At 40.8% G+C, this 18,698-nt stretch overlaps 1 protein-coding gene across 1 annotated transcript in view; it reads right to left on the bottom strand.

The window, feature by feature from the left end:
* Positions 1-18,698, bottom strand: part of HFM1 (helicase for meiosis 1) — a 79,445-nt gene that overhangs the window by 16,244 nt on the left and 44,503 nt on the right. Inside the window, exons 19-27 of the mRNA XM_054037883.1 lie at positions 13,231-13,316; positions 8,624-8,707; positions 4,937-5,094; positions 3,942-4,045; positions 2,890-3,042; positions 2,260-2,337; positions 1,718-1,836; positions 757-836; positions 496-605 (exon numbers count right to left, since the gene is read on the bottom strand). Coding sequence (XP_053893858.1) covers positions 496-605; positions 757-836; positions 1,718-1,836; positions 2,260-2,337; positions 2,890-3,042; positions 3,942-4,045; positions 4,937-5,094; positions 8,624-8,707; positions 13,231-13,316 — 972 coding nt within the window. The remainder of the gene's footprint in view (positions 1-495; positions 606-756; positions 837-1,717; positions 1,837-2,259; positions 2,338-2,889; positions 3,043-3,941; positions 4,046-4,936; positions 5,095-8,623; positions 8,708-13,230; positions 13,317-18,698) is intronic.

Here is an 18,698-nt window from a genome sequence, read left to right as displayed (position 1 = left end):
GGTTTTACTAAATGTTAATTTAGCTGTTTTAAGGGCCCAACCCAGCAAACAATACAAAAATGCTCATTTTTCACTCAGATACTCCACTAATGATGGGAAAGGTGTGTGGAAAGCAGAAGGAGATAGAGATAAACTATCTGATGCATTACAATTGGCACCAACGGGAATAAGCACAGTCATAAGCATCAAACTCAGTAATAAGTATTTACAGAATTAGGCCCTAAAGTATTAGAACTAACCACTACAGTTTTCCTTTAAGGGACATTTATTGGCTGAGAGCTCTGCTTGCAACTTTAATTGATTTTAGAAGAAAAGCCAATGTCAAAGCAAGTTCCTTGCCTTGACAGAGCGTATTGTATAGCCCTAAATATGCAGTTCCCTGCAGCACTATGGTGGTTGCTGTAGTGATTTCAACAGGTTTAATTTTGCAAGAAACATTTAATTCAAAACAATGAAAAAAATCATAGAAAATCTCATACATTAGTAATAACTTACTACTCTTTTCATAACTCTCTGATTGCAGTTGGTTCTGAGGTCTACCAAGGATGTTAACATTATTCCAGTGTTCTCGTGAAGCTGAGGCAGAAGACTGTACATAGTCAGACCTTCATACAAATCAGTAAAACAGAGTCACAAGAAAGTTGCATTTTAAAAATAATTTGCTTCAGAAAACATGTCTTCACTGCTTATGCCAATGAGAGAATTTTAACTGAGCAGGTTTTAAATTCTATTATATTTATAGCAATAATATAGTACCTTGGCAATGCTGGCAACAAAGATTTCGGTGTAAAAACAAATTGTTTCAGATCCACATTTTGAGATTTATTTAACTGTATCTGCATCTAAAAAAAAGATCATTACAGATGATTAGTGTATTATTGTATTTTAATAGTTTGGATCACACCACTTGCACTTTCCAAAGAATAGGGAAGCCATTATAGGAAGAAAGTTATTATTCCTATTTTATACAATTAATGCACAAAATGTACAGCTATTTGATGGAATAGATTTTTTTAAAAGTTTTATTACGCACATTATTCAATTTAGCCAGTGAGATCTTGGAGTAATGCAAGTATCTCAGCAAGCCCAGACTGTTAACCACATTTCTTTCTCTGTTATCTCTGGGTCAAATCATCCTCCACTGCAGAAAAACCTGCAGGGAGGGGGAAATAAGCATTGCAAAAATTCAGATGCCACATTCTCCCCATATGGAAGAGGGGTTTGCAGGCACATCCAGGGGGCAAAGTGCTTAGCCTTGAAACTCTGTGGCGTCTAAGAATCTAAAAAGAATGTTACTCTTAAAACCTCCTCTGGCAGCGTAATTCTCTCAGGACACTAGTATTAATTTTTACTTATAATTTCAGGTAGTATTTCCCTAGGTCGTCACATAGAGTGGTGGCTTCCAGCTATGCCTGCTACTCAGTCTACTATACTTTCCTAAACCTGCAGAGTACAAATCAGGCAGTGTTTGCAGAGAAAGGCTTCCACAGGCTCATGGGAAGCATACCACTTAGCAGCTATACCTTTCCAAGATTACTGGGCTTTTCTCATCCTTTTTGTGCTCCTTCGCTATTTCCATATTTCACAGCAATGGGATACATTTGATCCTATGTGTCTATATGTGTTTAATAAAATACCTTCAATCTACCAATACTTATATATTCAATAAACATGTTTAAATAATTTTTTTTTCAGGAGTGTGTATGTTAAAACGAACCTTTAATTGTTTTACTGGGGGAACTGATGAAATTGAGTTTCTGTTCCTTAAATCAGCTAGGTATGAAGAAAACTTTGAATCTCTCTTTAACTCAGATTTCTGTGAAACTCCAACTTTACCTAAGAAAAGGAATTGAAGATTCTTCAGATTAAATTTTAGGGGTAAAATACAGGCCCCATTTGAGTCAATTTTGACTTCAACAGGGCTAAGATTTCATCTTTGATGTTTTATAAAAGACAAATTTTGATGCATTTGTTTTCATACAAAAATATGAGAAGCTTGACATTGCTATCGAATTCTGTAAAATATTACTCTTCATTGTAATCACTACAGAATAATTCTACTGCATTTATTTATTAATAATTTTTACTTTTTAGATTGCATTATATTGACATTTTAAAGCATGATTCTCTTGCTTTGTACTCTTTTTACACCAATGTCACCATAGATATCAACAAAATCCTAATGTACACTTGTGTAAATGAGGGAACTAGATCCTTTGAATTTAGATGTTAGAAATAATGAGTTTTCATGAAACTCACAGCAGTCATGTCCACATACATCTTTATTTTTACAGTGATGGCTGCATTCTCTGTTCCCAAGTTTCATGTAGGTGATCTCTCGGTTACAGGCACCTCCTGAGGTAATATAAGAAGAAGAAATGCTGACTTTTTCTATTTCACTGATTTTGTTGAGGGTTTCTCAGGGAGAAAAAGGAACAAAGTAATCCATGGCACTAGATTTTTGTTCACCTCCAAATAACTGGGTCAAAAAAGTCAACTGCTACATGTTTGCCAGAGAGACTTCCCCTTTGGGTTGCTAAGACTGTTTTCATAGCAAAGCAATAATTGTCCCCACTAAAAGCTGTAAGCATCACCTCAACACCACTCTAAAACTCTGAAAGCATGAGGTACTAGATGGAGCAACACTCTATGCCCTTGTTGGGACTCGATGGAAATAGTCCTAATTGTCTATACCAGATTCAAAGCCATTGTACACTAAATTCCTTAATATATTCTAGTGTGTTTTCATACAACATTTTACTCAAAAGTGAGGAAAGATGACCAAATACGGGGCCCAGTCCTACTCATATTGAAGTAACTGACCAAACTTCCATTGACCTCAAGAGGTGCAGGATGTGGGACTCTATTCTTTAGAGTATTATTAATTACCTGTATCCTTTCTCGCTGCTGCTGATCTTATTGAAGAGGCATGATACATAGGTGAAGACTCAGCTTCTAATTTTCTTTGTAAAACCACTTCATTTCCAAACCTTTTTGGTCCTAAGTAAAAGGCTGAATAGTTTTGCTGAATATCCACCCCAACTTTTCGAAATGATCCACAAAAATGTTTATGTAAATATAAAAAATTATTTTTCAATTACCATTTACTGTACTTCCAATTTTATAATGAACAGTGTTATACAGTATGTTTTCATAATTTACCATTATAGTAATATAGTATTTTGCATTTAATGTTGTGATTGAGATTTAAACGAAAAAAAAATCTGGAAATTTAAAGTTATGGTTCCTACAAGAATCATTTAGCTAATCTGTACAATATACACTGTTCACTTTAACATGTGTATATGTATTTGTTTTAGGAAGTGGGACTGTGTCTTGGGCATTTCTGATCCAATTTTGAACAATTTTCACCTCCTTAGCATTGCATTGCAAGCTGCTGTTAGGGAACATTAGTAGCACTATTTGCAGCTACACAAGAAGTACAACTAAGTGCCGATAGTACTTTTGATGTTAAATGCTATTAATATTTACAGCTTTGGACAACAGAACAATCTACACAAGGTTAAAAGACTAGGAGGGATTTGCCATTAAGAGAATCAATGCTAAATCAGGCAAATCTGATATGATGAATTGGTAAGTGGCTCAGAACTGATGGAGAGGAGATTGGAAAACTTTGGGGATGGACGGGGTGAAGGGTTTTGGAGTCATCTTCTAAAGAGTTTTGGGAAGAAGGGCTCGGGTTAAATCCTAGGGAGCAAGGAGAGATGACTGGTAATGTATATGACATTTAGATGAAACAGTTACATTAGAAAAATCTCATTATTAATGCTTTTAGTGTAGTATGCCATACAATAAAACAATGAATAGAATATTATTTTAAAATTAATTCATTTTTATTAAATTTTTGGCTTGGTATAAAGGAAACTGGTTTCCCTATTTATTCAACATCTTTAAAAGTATATTCATATCAATAAACCTACCATATTCAGAGCTAATTAAATTTATGCTAAGTTCGTCAGATTTAAGAGCTCTTTTCACTTCAATTTTTTTGGTCCAATTTCCATTTTTCAGCAAGACAGAATCCCTGCAACATATAATAATATAATGATATTAAGTAAACACAATGGACAGTAAGATAGTGGTAAACATTTTATTAAAAGAAGTCACTTTATTTGTGATGCTAGCAGTATGGAAATCTAGTAAAAGACCATAGAGCAGTTTTGATTCAGGGGATCTAACTGATGAAGGGTCTCTTAAAAACATTCTCAATAGAATGTGCCCACACAGCCTGCAGCCCTAAGATAGCCAGGGTCCTGAAGATGCAAGGTGCAAAGAGCAAGCCTTCCTCTTTGTGAGGACTTGATCAGGACGCAGGTGCAGGTCATCTAGTTGGAGAAGATTTATTTTACTCTTTGTTTCCCATTCCCTTCAAGTACAGCTCATCCAACTGGAGAGAGAGTGTCTAATTCCTCCGCCAGGTGAAAAAAAACCAGTGTAGGGAAGGTAGGCAAGTGCTGCCCATGTAAATAATTCAGTACCTAATTTTCATGAGTAACAATTCAAAAGTTTCCTTTCTATTAGCATTAAGTAATGTAAATTTTGTATATTTATATTAAAACTGGATGCTTTTGGCTTCAATATAATCAATAAAATTGATAACATAATTACACAGATATTTAGAATGGCATGACTATTGCACTGCGCCTTGTTTAGCCATTTACACCAGTGCAAAGCAACTGTAAAATGCTATGAAATCAGGAAGCACTTTATGCCCATTTTACACAGTGCACAAAGCAACAGAGGATCAGGCCTAGGGAATCCATTTGCAGCAGGACTTCCACTAAAATAATAGAGATTTGGTTAGTCTCATTAATATAAAAAAATGTTACACCAGCTACATATTATTTGACTCTTCATGGAAATAATACAAAATGGCATTCCTAAAGATGTAAATAACATGACTGATCACACTTACATAATTTTCTGTTTAAAAACCACTTGATTATCAGCATCTCCTATGATCAAGGTTACATAGTGAAAGTCTGGTGCAGTTCTCTTAATCTGAAGCTGTTCAAAGTTTGTTAATATGATGGTCACTAAGATTTCAGCCACTGTATCACTGTATTTTGTAAGCTAGGAAAATAAATCATACATAAAATGATATAACCAGTAAAAACACTTCAGAGTAAGCCACACGCCTTTTCATGAATTTGTACACCACGCACAAACAAAGGCTCAATTTGGACAGGTGCAATTTCAACAGAACACACATTTGTTTTGTTCATACACCAGAAAGGGCTATCATCATGAGTTCATTGCTGAGATTCTAAGTTTGAATGACTGTTCAAAGATACTCTGCACTTCTAAGATGAATGTCACAGCATAGAAAAACCCCTTCTGTTCACTGCCAAGGAAAATAGAAACCTGATTCTATGAGGGATGCACATCAGTGACTTCCAGTGGAACAGTCTGTTTACTAGTAAATCCAAAGAAAGATATGAATGCTCATCATGTATCCATTGCTGGAGTTCAAACACCAGAAATAATGATTCATGCCCTGTTTATACTAGCATTTCAAGATGTGTTTTAGTCTTTAAACCAGGTGCTTTCTAGAAATGTGTTATTTGTAAAATACCTATTTGACTAGAACTTTATTAAGTACAGTAACTCCTCGCTTAACGTTGTAGTTATGTTCCTGAAACATGCAACTTTAAGCGAAATGATGTTAAGTGAATCCAATTTCCCCATAAGAATGAATGTAACTAGGGGGGTTAGGTTCCAGGAAAAAAATTTTCACCAGACAAAATTATATATATATACACACATACATACATACACACACACACACACACACACACACACACAGAGTATAAGTTTTAAACAAACAATTTTTATACTGGTACACAGCGATGATGATTGTGAAGCTTGGTTGAGGTGGTGCAGCATGGCAGACAGAGACACACACCGTGTGTGAGAGAGAGAGAGATGTGCATTGCCCCTTTAAGTATGCTGACCCCACTGTAAGTACACTGCCGTTTTAAGTAGATCAGCAAGTTGAGACAGCCCGTGCTGCGAGCAAGCTCCCTCCGTCCTGAGCCCTGTCGTGTCCCCTCCCCCCTGCACTATAGAGAAGGGGTAAGCGGGGTGCAGGAGCAGGGGGAGGGGGACACCCTGACATTAGCCCCCCGCCTCCCCCCCCAACCGCGCACAAACAGAGCAAGCAGGAGGCTCCGGGAAGCAGTTCCAAGGCAGAGGGCAGGAGCAGCACATGGCAGTCGGGGGAGGGACAGCTGAACTACTGGCAATTGATAGCCTGCTGGGTGGCTGCCGCACAGGGAACTTAGGGCAATGGGGAGCTGATAGTGGGGCTGCCGGTACACCCTGGTTCAAAGCCCCCACCAGCTAGCTGAAATGGGCTGCTCTTCCTGCGAGCAGTGGACAAAGCAGGCGGCTGCCAAACGACATTATAAGGGAGCATTGCGCAACTTTAAATGAGCATGTTCTCTAATTGATCAGCAACGTAAAAACGTTAACCGGGATGACTTTAAGTGAGGAGTTACTGTAATCCTAATGTTTTCAAAATATGTCAGACTGGTGATGCAAGTTAATCAACTATTATTCTATTCACCCACATAACAAGTTCATTACAGACAGCAGCGAGGCAAGCTTTCACAACACTGCCCTGTTCCCCCATTCCAATGTCTATTTGTCTGATCTAGAAGGAGACTACTTTAGGTGAGTGAAGATAGTTCGGTCTCCATTCTTTTTCTAATGTTAAGACTGCAATGATGAGTGCTAATCATGGCAATTTTGAGAGTGGACTTTTTTCACTACAAACTAGATTGAGACCATCAACTTCTTTCTCACAAACCCCTAAAGAACCTTCCTATTATAATGACTTACAGACACAACTGCCAGTTCTATGTGGGAGACAAGGGGCATGAGGTAATATTTTTTATTGGACCTACTTCTGTTGGTAAGTGAGACAGGCTTTCAAGCTTACATAGAGTTCTTCTTCAGGTCTGGTAGAAGAAGCAGCTTGAAAGTTTGTCACTCTCACCAACAGAAGTTGGTCCAGTAAAAGATATTGCCTCACCCATCTTGTTTCTCTAATATCCTGGGACTGACAGCTACAACACTGCATAGTTCAGTCTTGCTCAGTTTGGTAATCTAACAATCAGAGCTTCCGTATCCCTTTATTAAGTTTAATTGCTGGATACTAATTATACCATTTAAATGATTAATCAGTGGTTAACGGAAGCCAGAAACGTGATCGCCAAATTCTAGAGAAATGAACTGTGCCCATAATTTTGAAGAATTCTTATGGAAGATATAGGAAATAATTGCTTTGGAGAAACTTATGGTAAAAATGAAGTGTATTTTACATGTATGTATATTTTTCATAAACAATATAATGCTATTTCAAATGCTGATTTGAGATGGTCTTGGTGTTTTTTTCAGTTAATGATATCAGCTATTATGGGTCCAATTTGGATTACATAAATTAAAATAGAATCACAATAAATCTTGGCTGAAAGAGGTTAATACATTAAATTCTGATCCTCCATTGTTGGCATCAACAAAAATGTATCAGACCCAAATATATGTATCAAAATAAACATGAACTAGCTTCACAGGAAAGAATACAGAATAAGACAAGGAAAATCCTCCTTTTCTCTTATTAATTCATATGTAAATATGTCTGGGGATGAAGCATTTATCATTGTTAACTTTTCCTTCTGAAAAGGATTTTAGAATTACCAATACATTATTCAAGCACTTCTGCTAATCTACAAAATGACAGACTAAAACTGAATTGATCATTATTATAGTAATAGTCATAACACTTTAAACTTATATCAAGTTTTTTATCTTCGAAGTACAAACTGTAACTAATTGTCTTAACAACGCTATGAGGCAATTAAGTGTTATCATCCACATTTTGCAGATAAGAACGATGAGGCAGACTGGTTAAGTGACTTGCCCAATGTCAGAGAGGGAGTAAGTATCAGAACTCAGGATTTCCGGTCTCCCAACCAAAGCATTAGCTCATGCCTCCTTTGATATGCATGGTATCAATTATTTGATTCTAATCAGCTATTGTTTCTGTATGTTCCTGAATCTGACATCTAAAAACAGAAAAAAATTCTTATTGACCTCTTTTTGCCTCATGTTTGATATTTAAGATGGAAGAGAGCTGTCAGATTTACATATTCAAAAGAGCTAGATCAATAGGTGAACTGTCTCCTTTCACATCTTTTAACATAAAAAGATTGCTGACAAATAGAAGAAACAAGAAAAGAAAGAGATCAGATATTTTGTGTAGAATGTAGACAACTGACTTAAGAAGTCTTTGAATGAACTTATGTTTCAGGAACATTTCTTATGACAATATTTCCTAAAATGTGGAGTGTGCCCATACAGAGGTCACAAAGAACACTCTTAGGAACACAGAATATGTATAAATTAAATGGGCAGGCCTTTAACAACAAATGGCAAGGTTGAAGGGGGGGCATGACTGGTTTCGTTTTCCTGATGGGGGATGTACACATTTAATATTATAATATTTTATTGAAATATTTTATTTTTACTATGTTAGCAGAATTCTAAAGCAAAACAATCATAAAAGCATTATCCAACTAAAGCAAATGGAAGAAGTTACCTGTTCAATGTCAAGTTCATATTTTGGCAGGTGTAGCACAGATTCTTTTATTTGGTTTCCAAAAGGAGGATGTCTGTTTAAAATCTGCAAATATTTAGTTTTATTTCTGATATATTACAAGTCATGTATTACCAGTAATAAAAATAACTTTCAAATAAAGAAGTTTAATAAGAGAATGCACAGGATCAACTATGGACAGTTCTTATTCACCTACAACTACCCTTAATATCAAAGAAGTTGGAGGTTTCCATGTCGTTTCAAGATTTGGCCCATAATTTGCAAATACTGTACTTATTATTAAAGAGGGATAATTATTTTCCAGGGATGGTATAATTTCTTCTTTCCTCATCCTGATGAAGAAATGTCTTAACTGGAAGCAGTTAATACTTCACCAACCAGGAAAGAATTGACAAGAAAAAGTATCTGTTGCTTTGATGTACAATAACTGTTCAGCCACAAGCAGAATAGTCTCTCAGAGATTGACTCTCATCTCACTCATAATCCTCAACAGGCACGGAACTTGGAACCTATTGAACTCCTTTGTCCCAGCCCTCCTCCACCCACAAAAAAAGAAATGCTATAGAAGACTGCCCCCAGTAAAATGGATCAGATCACGCTAGAATGAATATGAACAACTTTATCTGATAAATTATACTATTAAGTGTAAGAGGGGAAAACCCTAATCCTGGGTAAGGGCTATTCTTGAGAGAAAACTGTGATAGCACATATATGGAAGTCCAAGCATAACTTCAGTCATACAAATTAGTGTTTTGGGACCATAGAGAGCTTCTATTGTCATTTTGGAAGGACCATAGTTCCTCAACATTACAGTGGAGTAGGAGAAAGGAGGTGTTTTAGATGCAGTATTGGCAATACCATAATAAAAGGAAGTTACTAGATGACCCAGCATCCACAGGGGTTCCCCAAGGCAGTGGTTCTCAAACTTTTTTTTTCATGGACCACTTGAAAATTGCTGAGGGTCTCAGTGGACCACTTAATGATCTTTCCAAATGTTGTTTGTACCATTAGCTAACTATTGTAAAGCGATTTGGATAAAAGCACCATATAAAAAAACCCTTAATTATAAACGTTTTTTTTTGTTCTACAAATAAAAGCACCCAACTCATATTTTAATATCAGTAGTCTTACCTTTCTAATGCGATGGATGTGCCCTTTCTCCCCCGTGTGGCAGCCCCTGAGCTGGGAAGGAGGGCCATCTCTCCCTGGCAGCTACAGCCCTGCACATCCCAAATTTCCCCCACCCCCTCTTCTCACCCCAGTGCCCCGTACCACCTACCCCCGATTCCCTCCAAGGCCACCACCTCACCTTACATGTGCGTCTTCTCCAGGGTACAGGCACCTAATTTGTGGAGCCATGCCTGCGCAGCTCTACTAATTAGGTGGGTGGCCCTTCATTGTTTTGTGTGCGGCCGCCCAGGCACGCACCTTAGAGGGAACTATCTGCGGACCACCCGCATGGAGTTCACGGACCACCGGTGGTCCACGGACCATAGTTTGAGAACCTCTGCCCTAAGGAAATGTATATTATCCTAATGTTATAGGCTGGTAGCACTACCTATTAAAGTTTCCTGACATTTCCAATTATAAGACGCTATTTTCAGTCACTTAAAACTCTGTCAAACTTTAACCAACAGGCTGAAATTTTCCATTTTTCAGTGTCACAGGCTGATCTTTTTGGGCAGGACGGTGAATGTCTCAGCTAAAACTGTTCAGCTTCTTCCAAGAATGAGGTTAGGGGAAAAAAGCATTGTTTTGCAATGTCAAAAGAATTCTGGTGACTTTTTCTTTGAGAAGCTCTATCACCCCCAGACTTTGGAGTAGGGAACTGACATTTGGCAAAAGTGGCCTTTGTATTAGGAATGTGCATTTTGCTGTTCATGTGAAAACCCATCCGTACTTGGCCAAATTATAAACCTTTGAAAAATCTCAGTTCTCACATGCTCAGTAGAGACTTCTTAAAGTTTAGTAGCTAAAATCTCTGAATAGTCCATTCTCAATGAGCATGCAGCCTCCATCCCCTCACAGCTCCCAGTGCTGTTCAAACTAGGCATGCACCATGCCCAAAAAGCAACAGAGCATGCCTAAACACAGGAATACAGGAGTGAAATAAGGCTTTTTCTGTAATTGCTGCTCCTGTCTGCTATGGGCCAGGGCCGGGGGGGAGGTGAGGGGGTCAGGCACCAAAACTGAAAGCGTAGAGCTTGCCTCCCATGGGCACTCAAGGACCCTGTGATAAGCCCAGGCAGCATGGGAGAGGAAGCTGCCTGACTTGAATGTGGAAAGAACAAGAGCCAGACCAGGGGGAAGGAAAGGAGTAGATTGTGACAAGGAGCTTGGTGACACTGAAACTGCAAGTGGGGGAAGGGGAGAGAGAAACAGTGACCGGGTGTTGTGGTTGACACTGGGATCTGGGGGAAGCATTGGACTAATTGGAGCCTGGGACTAAGAGCTGGAGGAAGGGAAGGCAGGGACTGGCTGAGCAAGGAGATTGGGACAAGAAGCCTGAGGTGTGGAGACTGGGACTGAATAGGCAAGGAGAATTGAAGAGAGCAAATATCTATGAAATACTGGTAAAATGTGTCTTATCCCTCTCTAGGGTTGGTCCACATAGCAGATGATAACCTACTCTTGCTATCATTTACTGTGTTGGCTTCAGTGGCAGAGGTCATGCTGGGGATCTAGAGGTTCTAACCTGGCTGATGAACCATTTGGATGTCAATATGAAGACACGTGATGGTATTTGTTCTTTCAATTTGCTTTTTTTAAAAATCTAAGAAATTACACACAAAAGCTATGTTAAAAGAACAAAAAGATTGCAAAGTCAAGCACACAAAGAGTTAGCTTTTGCCATCTTAATTTGGCACTCTTGTGTATATGGTTCACGATATGGTCTCGGATTACATGACCACATATCTTTTCCTTGAGGCTCCTGCCTCATTCAGTGCACAGGAGGGACTTCCTCTGGACTGAATCAGGGCTGTGTAGTGGAGGGTATGGTCTAGAACAGTGGTTTTAAAAATTTTTTCTGGTAACCCAGTTTAAGAAAACTGTTGATGCCCGTGACCCAACGGAGCTGGGGATGAGGGGTTTGGGGTGCAGGAAGGGGCTCCAGGTTTGGGGGGGGCTCAGAGCTGGGGTAGGAGATTGGGGCACGGGGTTACCTCGGGCAGCTCCCGGTCAGCGGCGGTGCTAAGGCAGGCTTCCTGCCTGTTCTGGCACCACAGACTGCGCTGCGCTCCGGAAGCGGCCACCAGCAGGTCCGGCTCCTAGGTGGACGAGTGCAAGCGGCTCCACACGGCTCTTGCCCACAGGCACCGTTCCCCCAGTTCCCATTGACTGGGAACCAGCCAATGGGAGTGCAGAGCCGGTGCTTGGGACCGGGGCCGCACGCAGAGCCCTGTGGTCCCCCTGCCTAGGAGCCGGACCTGCTGTTGCCCGCTTCCGGGGCGCAGACTGCTGTCAGAAAAGATAGGGACTAACCTGCCTTAGCCAGGCAGCACCGCACTGAATGTGGCAGGGATTCTGCGGAGAAAGTAATTTGTGATCATATAATTAAATATTGTATCATAAAGCATAAACAAAAGGGAGCCAAATTAAGGTTGCACAGGAAATCTTAATACTGGCATTTTCTAACTTTGGAGTACTTGACATTCCAACTTTACTATTATTTTATCATAATATAAAAACTACATATGAGAGAAATTTAAAACCAAGGACAAGGAACCAAGTAAGGCCATCTGAGTCATTAAAAGAAACAAACCAAATATAAGATTCCTATCTCCCTACCTCCAATGGTAACCTGAATAGCAACCTAACCAAAAAGCCAGAAATGCTTCAAACTGTTGCTTCTCTCCAGAGTAGAGCCAGACCTCAAAAAGCTGCCTCTAGTGCCTACATTAGGAATCTATACTATGTTGTCCTAAACTTTAATGTATTAAATGATGAAACACAAGAAACTGGGGGGTGGGGGGAGAAACAGGCAGAGAAGGCAAATTAAGATCTAACAAATTCCCAAATGCAAAACAAGAGTATTAATGAAGCCCACAACATTTGGAGATCTGAAAGAGCACCTTACACACTGTGGGGAGAGGATGCTATCACACTTAAAAACCAGAAATGCCAAAGAAATTGTGCATCAGAGCCCAGCAAAATTTAATCCCACATCTTTCCGCACCAGCAGTGAGATCCTGGCCTCACCCATGTTCAATGGGAGTTTTGCCATTGACTTCAGTGGGGTCAGGATTTCATTCTACGACTTTCCACTACTAAAAGGATAATGATGAAATTCCTGAATCTGAGCTATTATTCTTTTAGTTAGCGGAAAGTTCTAGGGTGAATCTCTCTTCCCCCATATGGTAATACAAAAATGTCAGTAAAATTAAGATGTAACTTATAATTGAAGCAAAACACCAACTTAACCAACTTCAGGAAAAGAATCAACTACCTCTGTCAGATAATTGCATATTTCTTTAATCTAGTGTGATACTGTACAAGAATAAACCACTTAAAACATTGGAGTCTATAACTTATTAAGTATTAAACATTAGCATTTCCTTATATAAATAGGCATATAAAATTTTAAATACCAATTCAAGCTCCCTTGCATTTGCATCTTCAATTTTTTTAAATGATGTCAGACCTGCATTTACCATTGCATTTGATAGTGTTACACCTGTAAAAAATGAAAAATGTTGTAATATTTTTATATGGAATTCCTAATTCCAAATTATTACTTTCAACAACTGCATTATGGCAAATAAATATAAAGCATAACTAATTTTAACAAGAGGTCTTTTATCTAGCATTTTTTCAAGAGGTGGTCAATGACTATTGTTGAAAAGAAAACAATTTTATTTCTCTTCAAGTGGCCAGAAAAATTAATACAGTTTAGTTCAATTTATACAACAGTATAAACAAAACATAAAAGCAATAAAATGAAGTATAAAACACTTGAAAATGACAATGTCTTTTACTAAGTTATAGAATCAAAGAAAGGCAGATCAAGGGCCAATTCCTGCAGGCTTTACACAGGAAAAACTCCAACAGTCAGCAAATAACTAATGTGGACACACAAATGAATAAACAGCATGGCACTGAAATAAAATAAGTTTTCATGCAAGAGACTCCTGTTGATTACCCAAGGGATCCTTTAAGCATATGCTAGAAATCCCTGTGAAGTCTATCTTTTTTTGAGCAAGATGTAACTAAAATCCACTCTAGGGAGAGCCACTTGCCTCCAAAATCTTCTGGGAGAATACACAGTCCCTGAACAGATTTAGCAAAACACCTGATTAGAATCAGGAAAAGAACAGGCAGTCTCTGTGATCTATTGGACTAAAGGATAAGCTAGCAGGGACTTCTGCAAAAAACAAAACAAAACAAAAAAACATGCCTCTACAAGTATTCCCAATTCCTCAGTCTCCCCTTGTGGGGTATGGGAGTCAGCACTTAGATTCCAAATCAGGAAATTCCTTCTTGGAACTATGACTCACTGGCATGAATACAAATAACTTAGACAGAAAAGTCTACTTGGAAGAAATGGAGGTTACTTACTGTAATTGGAAGTTCTTTGAGATGTGTGGTCCTATCTCTATTCAACACATGGTTACACAAGCTGCACACTATATGCCCAAGTGCGAGATTTTAACAAGCAGTGTCTGTTGGCCCACACATGTGCAGTCAGGGCCGGCTCCAGGTTTTTTGCCACCCCAAGCAAAAAAAAAAAAAAAAAAGCCGGAATGCCGCTGCCGAAGCAAAACCAACAACAACAAAAAGGCTGGAGTGCCGCCCCTTGAAAAGTGCTGCCCCAAAGAGCTGGATGCCGCCCCTTGAAAACTGACGCCCCAAGCACATGCTTGGAACGCTGGTGCCTAGAGCCGGCCCTGTGTGCAGTAGGTCTCCTCATTCTCCCAAGCAAGGCAGTGCAGGTCGTTGCCCCTTCAGTTCCTCTTCTTACTGCAAATCTAATCAGATCCAAAGCAGAGGGGATGGAGGACGGGTAGTGAACTATAGATAGTGAACACACATGTCAAAGAATTTCCAGTTACAGTACATAACCTCCATTTCTTCCTCAAGTCCTGGTCCCTATGTGTATTCCACATGTAGATGATGGGCAAGCTGTGATCAGACTGGAGGTGGATGTGAGGAAGCAGGCAGCAAAGATGCTTGCAGTACTGCAGATCCCATTGCTGAATCTGCAGCAGAGGCCTGGATTAGTGCATGTCTAGCAAATGTGTTGTAAGGGACCAGGGCATAGGTGGTCTGGTCTAGAGGTCACAACTGGTCTGGGGTCCACACATCAGGGTGGGTAATCAGTGAACGGGGGTCGGAGGAAATCGCTGGAGCTAGGTTCAATACGAAGAGTCAGGATCAAAGTCAGACTGGGATTGGAGACCATAGGTAGTACAAGGCTGGAATTGAGAGGCAGGAATCAGGGTCAGAGTAAGGCTGGAGTCAGATCCTGGATATCAGAGGTACTACCAGGCTAGAGTCAGGAGGCAAGAGCAAGGGTCAGGCTCGGATTCGAGACCAGAAATCAGGAGACAAGGTGAGGTCTGGAATTGCAGCCGGCCCAAAGTCTGTGTGGCTTCCCAGACAATTTCCTGGGGCAATCACCAGGGTTAAATAAGGTGGCTGACCAATCAGAGGGCCGCAGGCTACTGCCACTCAGGGTCTCCATAGTGCTTCCTGACTATGGCTCTGCAGGGCCTCCTGATGGCACTGTGAGAATGTCAGCTGTCTTACATTCTGAAGACCTGGGTTCTAGTCCCTGTATCTGTACATCATCACCTTCTTCAGAGGCATCCTTCCTTGAGATGGGCACTGAGCCTGGTTTATCTGAGGGGTCTTGATGAAAACTTTTTAGCAGGTCAGGGACATGGATATGGACATGGGTAGCAGGTTCCCAGGAGTTTTCTTCAGGACCCTAGCCTTCCCAATTGATTAGGTAGTACAGTCTCTCCCTCTTCAGCTTAGAGTCAGGATAGCATGGATTAAATGCCCTTGGACCTGGACTGGTGGGGGCAGCTGTTGGGATGAATCAAGAAAGGGGTCCCTCTGTGTAATGCTTCAGGAGGGATACATGGAAAACTGGATAACTTTCAAGAGATTGAGGAAGCTGCCATTTGACTGTAACAGGGTTGATTTGCTTACAAACCTGGAAGGGTCTGAGGAACTGGTGGTCTAGCTTGAAGGATGGCCTGTTCATACAGAGGTGTTTTGCTGCAAGCCAGACCTTTTGACCCACCATGAGAGCTGGGCCTTCCTGGGGTCAACAGCCGCATACTGCTTGTAGTTCCTTTTCACATCTTCAAGGTGGTCCTTAAGTTTCTCCTGGATATGGTGAATTTGTTGGTTTCAGTCACCGGCTGCTGGGTTCATGGAGGCTGCTGATAAGGCCAGGTGAAAGCGAGGTTGGAACCCATAATTTGCAAAGAAGGCACAATCAGCGTTGTTGTATGAGAACTTGGCATAAAAAAGGAGGGACAACTAGTTATCTTCATAGTAGTTGACCAAGCACCATAGGTATTGCTCTAATACTTAGTTCACCCTCTCTCTCTGCCTATCTGTCTGGTAGTGGTACATGGAGGAAGTAAAAGTGTGAACATCCATTAGCCAGAGGGCTTTATGCCAAATGCGTAAGACCAACTGAGAGCCTTGGTCCAAAGTGCTACAGTCTGAAAGCCCATGAAGATGGATCACATGAACTGCTAGGAGTCGAGCCATTGTTTCAGCAGAGGTTAGGCCGATACAGTGGATGAAATGCGCCATTTTGATCAATTGGTCTACAACAGTTAAGGCGACTTGTGGCCAAAGGAAGGGAATTGCACTATGGAATCCAGGGTGATTGAGGCCCGGGGTCTCTGGAGTACTGGGGCATCCTGGTGTGAGCAAACAGGCCACAAGAGTCAACATGGTCCTGGACTTCAGTTTGCCTACGGGGCCACCAGAAGAAATGGGAAGGCGTGTGGAAGTCTTAAGGTGGCCAAAGTGGCCTGTCAATGGAGGGTCATGGCAAAGATGGAGCCCTTCTAGCCGGGGGCACCTCGGTGGAATGTATATGCGCCCATCGATGTAGGTGATCCTATCCTGTGTAGAGCACTGCATTTTTGTTCTGGAGGACACTTAGGAAGGCTGGGCCAGAGAAGACGGGGGGACTGCAAGTAGAAAAGAAAGATATCCGCCGGTGCCATGTAGGTCTATGTGTGTCCTGATTTGCAACGGGTCCCAGTGGTCGGCACCAACAATAACAGTGTGTCCCTGGGTAAGGTATATTCTTTGGGTGGACGAGTCGGAACCAAGAAGTCCAGACCTGCACCTGTAGATGGAACAGGCAGATAACAGTCCTTATGCTTTGGTGACAGAATCACTGACGGAAATGTCAGATCCTTCCTACACACTTTACCCTGCAATCTAGGAGGTTTTAGCAGAGCCAGTTTCTTGGGGTCTGCGTGTGAAGGCACCTGACTTTGATGGGCTCAGGAAAGGACCATGTCTCTTATGGATAGACCTCAATGGGGATCTGCCCTTGTGCCCATAACAGTGTCCCTTACTCTCATGGGAAGACCCGAAGGGTCTTTGGGCTTAGAAACCAAAAGCTCCGCTCCTACTCATGTCTCCCTGGCCCAGACTGGAAAGGGGCCTCATGGCCTTCTCCATCAAGTGTTTCCTAAAGTGAAGCTCACAGGCTCTACAAGCCATTGGTGGAAACAAGTGCCAAGTACTGCACTTTGCAGAAATATGTGTCTCACTCAGACAGTAGAGAAAGTGTTGCTGTTTATCGGTAACAGAGAAGGATCTAGGGCAGAAGACGCAGTTTTTGAAGCCCAGGACTCTGGGCATAGTCCCAGATTGTGGGGAGGGAATCCCCAGTCTGGGAAGGAAGCTACACTAAAACTATAACTTTATTAAATCTAGGAAGAATAACTATTTACAATTTTATTTACAGGTTCTTTGAAAAACTGAAGCGAGGACTACAGATTCTGCATCAAGCCATGCAGTGGTAACAAGGAACTGGGGGGCATTGACCCACACACTTCTTATACCCTCACTTGGGAGCACAAGGAGACCTACTGCACATGTGCAAGGCAACAGACACAGCTCGTTAAAATCTCTGGACTTGGGTGCATGGTACGCATGCATACCCACGTGTGGAATTCACACAGGGACCAGCACTAGAACAAAAAGTATCGGCATTCATCATAAATAATTTTCTAGGAACAGTGAAAGAAGGCTAAGAATAAGCAACTTAGAAGCCTTCAGCAACTTAGAAGCCTTCAAGCCTTTTTAGATAACTTCTGGGAGGAAAGGTTAGTCTCCTGGTAAGATTTAGCAGCCAAGGAGGACTAGGTAAGAGAAAAGGAAGGGGCCTGTTGAGATCACTTCCCTCAATGAAGTATTGAAGCACCTCTTCCAGGTCTGACTTAGGGAGAGCCTCTCTTCCTAACAGACCTCTTCTTCTCCCGCTTTGTGATAACTTTGTGCAGGCTGTCTTTTCCAGCCCCAGAGTCTGCATCAATCACTTTATTAGTTTGCTGTTACTTCAGCAAATGTCTCTACCCTCTTAGGTGAGCCTTCATCCCCCTTTAAGGAAGCTGACTAGCTGACTAATTTTGTTTGTCACAGCTCCTGAACTTGCTTTAGCCACTGCCTAGCTGAAGTAGTCGGAGATTCTGTCAAAAAAGGAAGGAAAAAACGTTACTATAAGGATATGGTTTTTTCCCCCTTTTTCTTTTTCATTCTCTGGTTGGGAGACAAATAGAACAAGATGCAGATATAGAAGTTGCCTTTTTGCATAATACTCTGGGTGAAGCAGCTAAAAAACTGAAGAAACAGAAGAGGTGAAAAAACCCTGGATGGTGATTGGTCATAATCCTGCCTGCCAGAAGAAGTGAGGAGAAACTTGGCATTTGATATAATAGCCTGGAGCAGCATTTCTGCTGAACATCAGGGAGAAATGTGGAGGGTACTAGAAAATGCAAGAAGTATTTAGAACAGTCCTAAATTGAACAAGGTCACGTGTCAATTAAAAAAAAAATCACACATTTAGGAGATA

This window comes from Malaclemys terrapin, chromosome 8 (genome assembly GCF_027887155.1).
Source record: "Malaclemys terrapin pileata isolate rMalTer1 chromosome 8, rMalTer1.hap1, whole genome shotgun sequence".
NCBI classification, from domain to species: Eukaryota; Metazoa; Chordata; order Testudines; family Emydidae; genus Malaclemys; species Malaclemys terrapin.
The sequence above is the reverse complement of the archived record's forward strand: the minus strand, read 5'-3'. Positions and strand labels throughout refer to the sequence as shown.